The 8,908-nt window shown below is 40.5% G+C and overlaps 1 protein-coding gene across 3 annotated transcripts in view; it reads left to right on the top strand.

Annotated features, from left to right (window-relative positions):
- Nucleotides 1-8,453, top strand: part of FBXO28 (F-box protein 28) — a 34,120-nt gene extending 25,667 nt beyond the window's left edge. Inside the window, exons 4-6 of one of the 3 annotated variants that reach the window (XR_002824032.1) lie at nt 1,851-2,046; nt 2,251-3,052; nt 5,019-5,105. Coding sequence is in view for 2 of the 3 variants with exons in the window: in XM_004375902.2 (XP_004375959.1) it covers nt 1,851-2,046; nt 5,019-5,413 (591 nt within the window). In the remaining variant the exon portion in view is untranslated. Of the gene's footprint in view, nt 1-1,850; nt 2,047-2,250; nt 3,851-5,018 lie in introns of those variants that run through there. The other 2 variants (XM_004375902.2, XM_023730948.1) reach the window with 2 other exon arrangements.
- Nucleotides 8,454-8,908: the final 455 nt, after the last annotated feature.

Here is an 8,908-nt window from a genome sequence, read left to right as displayed (position 1 = left end):
AGTAATTTTTAAAATTTATAATAGTTCCTAACATGGGAGTTCCATTATCGAAAACAGTTATTATTCTCAAGTGAGTTGATAATCTAGTAGTAATGCCAGAAATATGTGTGTCACTTAACCACTGGTGCCCCAGCAGTCTGCACTCGACTGTCAGTTATTCTGAATGTTCCCCCTTGGCGGTCTCCACCCCTCTTACGCCGTTGGTCCTGAAGCCTCACCACCATCCACCGTTTCTCCTGAGCTCCTGACCTGTATTTCCAGCTGCCTGCTGGTCACCACCTGCACGTCCTACCCATGTAATTCAAAATCAGCATATCTCCCATTACACCTGCCTACATGTACACCAAGGAGCTCTGGTGGCGCAGTGGTTAAGGGCTTGGCTGCTAACCTAAAGGCCAGCAGTTCAAAGCCACCAGCCACTCTGTGGGAGAAAAGACCTGGCGATCTGTTCTCGTAAAGATTTCAGCCTAGGAAACCCTATTAGGCAGTTCTCCGCTGTCCTGTGGGGTCGCTATGAGTTAGAATCGACTCGATGACACACAAGAACATAGGCACCACCTCAGCCTAAACCAGTTCCTGTTCATCTCTCCCGGCCCCAGATGTGGCCTCTGCTGTGAAGTCTTCTCAGGCTTACTATAGAGACACATCCGAACGGTTTAATTTTACTGACGTTTATTAGGTACACATCACGTTAGACTGACAAGTATGACATTGCACTGAGAGTCTAGAAAACATTGCAGCTATGAATGTTTCCTGCTACTACTGTTCTTCAAGATTCTGTTTTTCTAGCACCACTCAGCAGCCTGAGTAGAGGAGAAGAGAGAGGAGAGTAATAAGATTGATCCAGAGTTGGCAACTGGCTAAATAAATGCAGTAGAAGAATGAGTGGGATTCAAGGTTTGGGATTTTGGTGACAGAATAGTTTGGTGGATTAACCCACAATTCTGGTGAGGCAAGGGTCCATTAGAATAGATGTCTTCAGAGATGTGAATTACTGATACCAGTTGGCTGCCCCGATATACTATTCAGGCCTCTACTGAAGCTTTGAGAAGTATTATGGGTAACTTCACCGGATAAAATGCTGAGTGCAGATGAGTCTGAGGGAGGTTCAGTTACCATTACAGCAAGAGAGTTAGTGTCCAGAACTGAAGAACATCGTTTCTTCTCCATGTGTGTTATGCTTTGTGTTTCCCCACTGCAATTATCATTAAAACAAAAAAGGATTTCTTACTACCCGTTGGTGACAGCAGGGAAGTGGTATCTAAGGAGACCTCATTCCAGTCCATAGCATGTCTTCAAGAAATGGAACCTCAAGGGATCAGACACATGGTGGCAGTATAAAAGAGGAGGAAATCAGGCTGAATCCCTGGGGCTTTGGGGAGCAGATGTAACTAGAGTGAAGTGGGCTTGGAGGATTAACAGAATATTGACTGGGTACTCTACCCCTTGCCTGCCCCCCTGCAGGATTTAATTTCGATGTCTTCTAGTTTCGTTAACAGTTTACACATCCCTCTTATTTTGTATCACATCTTTACACATGTATCCCCAGTTAGACTGTGATTTCCTTCAGGGCAGGAGCCATGTATTAGTCATCCTGGTTCCTTTGCTCCAGTACAGTCTCAGGTACAGAAAAGGTGCTTAATAAATGTAAGCATGAAAAGTATAGAACATTGTAACAATCTCCAAAGCTGTGTGTTGCAGATGATTGGTAATATTATCAGTGGCCAGGACATCGGTTAAATCACCCTGTAGATCTTCACAGCAATTGAAAACAAGCAGTCACTTCTCTCTTACTTAGTTGTTTTATTTAAAAAAAATCTACAGCGCTAATGCGAATTCATCATTTTTAGGTGATTGACGAAATTTATCGTGTATTGAGATATGTCAATTCTACCAGAGCCCCTCAGCGAGCTCATGAAGTACTTCAAGAGTTAAGGGACATTTCCTCCATGGCAATGGAATACTTCGATGAGAAGATTGTTCCAATTCTAAAGAGGAAATTACCAGGATCAGATGTATCTGGAAGACTCATGGGCTCCCCTCCAGGTATCTCTTGTTTATAATATGTTTTCTTTATAATAATGTTTGCACATAGTTTTTCAGCTTGCTTTTTTCACTTAACCATATATCTTGAACTTTTTTATACTGGTAAATAATTATGTTCAACATCATTTTTAATAACTATAGACCATAATTTAGGTAATTGACCCTCTACCGTTAGAGACATTTGTTGTTTCCTGTTTTTTTCAGTATCTGAACTACACTCTGAAGAACAATCTGTGGCTAAATTTTTGCACATATTCACAACTATTGACTTGCAACGAATTGGTTATTAGTAGAATTGCTGGGTGGAAGGGTATATACATGTATGTTTTTTTTGATGATTCTGATTAGTTCATAACTTTCAGTTTTTAAGTAGAGTTAAATATGTCAGATAAAACCCAAAAAAATCTTCATGGAACTATCCAGTGAATTATTTGAGCCTCCAAAGTGTCTGGCTGTTACTTTAAAACGCAGAGTGTTAAAGCTGTTTTGAACACTGTCACTTTTTCTGTGGTAGCTATTTTACAAAAGTATATTGAATCCTAGAGATTTGTGTCCTTGTCTGTTGGAAGACTAAATGGTTCAATATCCTTAACTCTTGAAAATACTTTCAAGTTAGGAAAAAAAAACTTTAATAAAACTTCTTGTTTTACTCAGATTAGTTAGCTCCCTGCAGGACTCAGTGGGTCAACTGAGTGGCTGTCTGTAATTTAACAATAAAGCCTACCGCATCTCAGCATTAATGTATCTGTTATTTATTGAGTGCCTGTTATGTGCACAGCACTGTACTGTGTCCTGTGGAGACTAAAAAGAAGTGTAATATGTGGTGTCTGCCCTCAAGGATCTTACTATTTCAGAAGGTAAGACATACCCAGATACAAAGTTAAATTATCATAGACAAGAGAACTATATTAAGGCAGTGTCCAATTAAATGCCAAACAGTAGCAAGACAGATTCTTATGGAGGAAAAAAATCATCGTTGGCTGATCTGATCAAGACTTCACAAGAGGTAAGAATTGATCTGAGCCTTGATGTATAACAGCAGGTTTGATAAGCAGAGAGGGAAGGAAGAATGCATCAGTCAAGGAAAATAATTAAGGCTATATATATGTACAAGGAGAAAATTAGCGTAATGGATTTAGGATATGAATGGATCCATCTGGTCCTTTTAGAAAACCTTCAAGAGATAAGGTTTTTAAAAAGTAGGTTATTAGTTTAAAATAGTAAGTGTTACGCCCTTGTGGAAAAATGGTATAGTGGGGACGTCTGACCTCTTCTAACCTCACAAGGCGGAAGGAGAATCAAGATCAACAGCCCAAGGCTGATTCCTATGAGGTGGAGGTCAAACATAATCTCCACCCTCCAAGTTTTTTTTACTAGTTCTGACACCAGCCGTTCCTCCCATTGCATTCTCTACTTCTCTGCTGGGTTTAATAATTTATTGTAGTGGCCACACAGAACTCACAGACATTGTTCATGATTCTAGGGTTTATTAGGGGAGGTAGCAGGTTACAGTTCAGGATCAGAAACTACTCAGAATATAGTTCTTCGATCAGGACAGCTTCTCAGCTGTGCTGGCAGGCAAGCCTCTCCCTGGCCCTCAACCCTTCAGCCCCTTGGGCCGGCCTGGCCTCTTTCCTGCTTGGGCAAGTGTTAAACAAAGCTCTTTAGCTCCACCAGTAAGTGCCTAGACGCACCCCATTCTGCCAGTAAGTGTTGGGCTGGAGGCACGCTACTCCACCAGCAAGCCTCCTGCCTGAAGGCGCTCAGCTTTCACGCTCCATGGGTCAGGAACCCCGCCGCACTGTCTCCTGCCAGTCTCCTGGTGCTGCTGCTTCTCACCATTTCTCACCATTTTCTGGTGTTATAGCTCTCTCTCTGTCACCTGGTCTAGGAGGTTTTTAGCACAGGGACCCCAAGTCCAAAGGATGCACTCTGCTCCCATCGCCTCTTCTTGGTGGTTTGAGGTCCCCCCTTTCGACCTCTGAGATGGCTCATTTTAAGCCTAGTGGGATGGCAAAACTGACTAATTCCTTCGTTAGCATTCCATACTCTTTATTTGCATAGTCACATCCCCACAAGGGTGTCATGCATCTTATTCTTAGCAAGCTCTCCATCGCCTTAGTGGGCTACAAGCACCTTATTTACATAGTCCCACCCAAGCATTTATGGGAGTTATAAGACTGGCTAGAAGGACCATATTGAGTAATTCACTGCACTACACCATGGCACTTACTTGTTACATTCCAGTTATTCCTAAAACACGGTAGCTCCATGGCCTTCCTACGCCTGCACCTACGCTTCGTCATCATCACGTGTTTCCGTCTATATGTAAATATATCAAAGGAAATTGAGGTTTTGTGGTTCTAGCTCCAGAAGAAGAAGACAGGCTTAGTAGCTTAGGCAGTTACTCTGTCAGGACACTGTGAGCAACACGGTGTCCCTTGGGCTTCTGGGCTGTCAGGACACAACTTACATAGATCCCACTTTTCGTAGAGTCCCTGTTTATCTCAGATTGAAACCTTTGTGTATAATTAAGTGCAGAGAACTTAAAAACATGATCCTTCTCTACTTCTAAACTGGAAACTTCGTTTGCTCATTAAAATCAGGTAGAATATAACTTTTCTAATTTTACTACTTGTGTTTTCTTACTGTATTAAGTTCTAAAACGTTTTATAATATTTTATATTTAAGTTTATGGGATTAAATGTCCTCTCTCTTTGCTGGCAGTCCACGTACTGCCACATATGCGTGACACGCAGAATTCACACTTGCTTACAGCTAAAACAAGGGTATCAGTTAATCCATTAGACCAAGTAGATTGCAAAGACCAAACTATCAGAAGTGATCAAATAAAGATACTACGTTTTCAAATAAGTTTAACCAGCGGATTTGGTTTTTTGTTTTAATTGCGTATTCGTGATAGGGAAACGCTGTACATGATGAACTGACCATTTTAAACCGTTTCTCCACAGTCCCAGGACCTTCTGCTGCCCTAACGACAATGCAGCTCTTCTCCAAGCAGAACCCTTCAAGACAAGAGGTCACCAAACTCCAGCAGCAGGTTAAAACAAATGGTGCTGGCGTGACTGTTCTCAGGCGTGAAATTTCTGAGCTCCGCACCAAAGTGCAAGAACAGCAGAAACAGCTTCAGGACCAGGATCAGAAACTGCTAGAGCAGACCCAGATCATAGGTGAACAGAACGCACGGTTGGCAGAGCTGGAACGCAAACTGCGAGAAGTAATGGAGAGTGCAGTCGGAAACTCCTCGGGTTCAGGGCAGAATGAGGAGTCTCCTCGGAAACGAAAAAAGGCAACGGAAGCCATAGACTCTCTTAGGAAATCTAAACGTCTTCGCAATAGAAAGTAAATTGGAATGTGGTTGTAGCGCCAGAAGAAGACATGGCTTAGTAGCTTAAGCAGTTACGCGTATCAGGGCACTGTGAGCACCATGGCGTCCCTTGGGCTTCTAGGCTGTCAGAACACAACTTAAACGTGAACTCTTTCATGGTTAAGGCATTCTTCCCCGCTTCTCCTGGGTGAACTGATGCACAGAATCTTTTCCTTTGCAATAGATTTGTACTAACCAGACCTGTTCTATCATGTTTTGAGGAGTTAACTTTCCTGTGCAGATAATGTTTAACGTTTGTTTCTGCATACGTGCACATTACATAAGGATCTTAAACAAACCCAGTCTCGAGAGACTAGAAGTTAAGTTTAAATACAGAAAATGTCCTGCTCACTTGAAAGAAAAGACCTACTTTTTAAATGGACACTATCTTGTTTTTTAAAAAAAAGTTGACTTTTTGTTATAAGTGACCTTTGTCTGGAATGTCTGAAAAGTAGTTTATGCTTTTTGGTATTGAAGTAATGGGTAACTAAAGCGGACTTACATAGTATTGACTGTAGAAGGGGCCTCTACAGTACTGACTATATATTTTTATAAACTGGCAAGGGACTTACCCAGTTGTTATATACATGTTCTCAGTTCTCTTTGGGGGCCATGTCCTACATTTGCATGGATGGATGCATGCATTGCCTAATCAGCTCACTTAAAAAGCTCTTGCACTGGTATTGATCTTGAACCTTTATACATCACTTTTTAGAGCAGCTTCTTAGTTTATTTAAGCGCTTAACATCTTCCACCACAACAGCTTGCCTCTAGAGGGTAATTGTTAGTCCATTTGCCCTCCGGTTTTACAGGGGCAAGAGAGTATTGAAGCCCATTGCTGTATCTATTCTCTGTAGGGCTCAGGTACACTGGATAAGGCAGAACCCCAAGTTCCAAGGCTCTTTCTGTTGATATCAGACCGCCAGTAACTAGTACTGCTCCTTACTCAGCACTGTGTCACTTGCTGATCAACTGTGATTGAATAGGGGACACAACTGTAGGATGCAGTTTTGGCATTGAAGCAGAGTTCATTGAAGAAAAATTGTACTATGAAGAAGCATTTCATTTCTGGAGGTGATCTTAGGGAGGCTTTTTGGTATTAATTCTGAGCTTTCCTTATCCTCCAATGTTAAACAAAAGCTTTAATTTCTTTTGCACTCCTGTTTTGAGCGTGTAACCGGAAAAGCATGTCTTGCACTGTTTAGCCTTTTGAGTGGTCACTTTAACAACCTCCAAATTGTGTACAGTGTTCATTTTTCCCGGTTGTGTATTCTTGAGACATTATCCAACTATCACTGTCCTAGTTTTATTTTATGTACTAAATTATGTAGCTGTTATTTGTTAAATTCTTTTAAGCAGCTGTTGCCTTGGGCTTCAGTTATTTAAAGTAAATTTAGGTGTAAAGTAGAAAATGGTCCCTTTCCAGGTGGGAGTTTGACACCTGTATAAACCTAAGGTTTTGGTAAGTACCTTCGTTGAATAAAAGCACAAGGCTGCCACCGTTTACATCCGTCCAACATGACATGGTTATGCATCCTTTAGATTAACCTCACCAAATGAAACTTTTTCCTGTCCATTTTTAATATTGTCCTTACACAATATTGTCCTTAGATTTTGGTCAATTCTATGTCTAACTTTGAAACTCCATTTACAATGTAGTATGTTTTCAATGAAAAACCATAAAGTAACATCCAAGTGTTTCATGGCTTGTTGGGAAGATAATTTTAAAATAAACAATTTCCAAAAAAACATTTGTCAGCCAAGGTCATCCGTAAAAGTCCCCGCTGGAGATCATTTTCTCAGCAGGTCTCGTTTTTGTAATCATAGGATTTAGCCATATTGTCATAACTTTGGAGGAGGCCTACTGGAACACTCACGGCCTTTAATAGTCTGCTTTGCTGGTATTGGAAGACTCTTAAAATGACCAAGTACATGTTTACAGGGTTACGAAGTATGACCCTTATGCATTGGAGGGATATAGCCTTAGATTGTTTCTTTCATAGTAGTTAATGAATTGCCAAGAATTTCCTGAATTTCTTTTTAAACTACATCTAGATACCCTAAGTGGACCTATAGTCTTCCATTGGTGAACATGAGTACATGGCATTCATAATAAGCATTCACACTGTTAGAATGTAGGTTTTCTATTTCAAGATCCAAACTTCTACAGCATACACTTGTAACCACCTGTCCATAAGGCTGATGAGTTGCGCTTGTTGATGCATGAATGTTCCATAACAGAGAATAAAACACTACATTTTAGTCTTAACTCGTAGACTGTCTAGCTCAAACACGTTAGGAAACTGCCTTCACCATTAATCAGGTGTTTGCTTTTGGATGGCATAGTGGTATTTAAGGTTCAACAAATGACAAATTATTTTGATCGTCTAAAACTGACATATTTCAGGAAAATTGTAAATTCGCTTCCTGAGAGAGCCATCCTGCCCTGCGTTAGAAGTCAGTGATTTAAATGCTGTATGCTGTTAATACTGTATTGTCCTAGAGCTACATTTCATGAAGTATTCCATCATCTTCCTTGGCTGTTTTTCAGAGACTTCTCTATTGTAATGGATCGTTCCCATTTACGCATTTATTATGGTACAACACTACAGACGTGCATCAAATGTGAAAAGGCATACATAAGAAATTAAGGGGATTGGTCCCACCCCCTCGCCCCAACCAGAGCCTCTGCATAGATCCACATGGACTTGTTTTACTTGATTTTCACATATTTTGAGGTTCTTGAACCTGTTGTTTCTCAAACTCCTCTTTTGATGTATAGAGCCAGGAAATAACGGGGCAAACAAAAATATTCCAAGTGATCATACTGTTTAAAGACTATTGGGGCGCCGTTGGGTCTAAAGCCACTGGTTTTGAAGCAACTTTTTTTTTTTTTTTTTTAAACGTGTTTTTTGGAGTACTGAACTTTACAGGGGCTTGCCTTAATCTCTATTTAGTAGTTTCAAAATAAATGCGCTATTCTACATGTTGAAATATTCTATGTAGCCCCAAAAGTGGGTAAAACAGAGTGTAAGTAATGCCTAAATAAATAAGCTAAAAGGTGTCACTACAGCCGGATTTTTGAGAGAAAATGGGCATATGGAAATAGGCTATGTGTAATAAACAAATAATGACGCCTGGAGATTGCACTATTTTATGCATTCGTTTAGATGCCATTTCATAGCCTGCACTTTAATCTCCAAAGAAACTGTATGTTGTCCCGGTTGTTCCAGCTTAATAAATCTTCTCCTGAGACAGGGCACTTAATTCTGTTTCACTATACTGAATTCGTTTCTTGGAGATGGATTTCTTTTTTGAGTTCTCTATTTCCTTAGCCATAATATTTTCTAGGATCTGGGAACTCCCTATCTTGTCTATTTCCAACAGTATGTAATCTTAATTTAATGTAATGAAACACTCATACTTGGTGATCAGCACATTCTTATATCCTGCTCTATCAGAGAGTATCCGTTC

This window comes from Trichechus manatus, unplaced genomic scaffold, assembly GCF_000243295.1.
Source record: "Trichechus manatus latirostris isolate Lorelei unplaced genomic scaffold, TriManLat1.0 scaffold00039, whole genome shotgun sequence".
NCBI classification, from domain to species: domain Eukaryota; kingdom Metazoa; phylum Chordata; class Mammalia; order Sirenia; family Trichechidae; genus Trichechus; species Trichechus manatus.
Note: the sequence above shows the minus strand (reverse complement) of the source record. Positions and strands in the feature narration are given on the sequence as shown.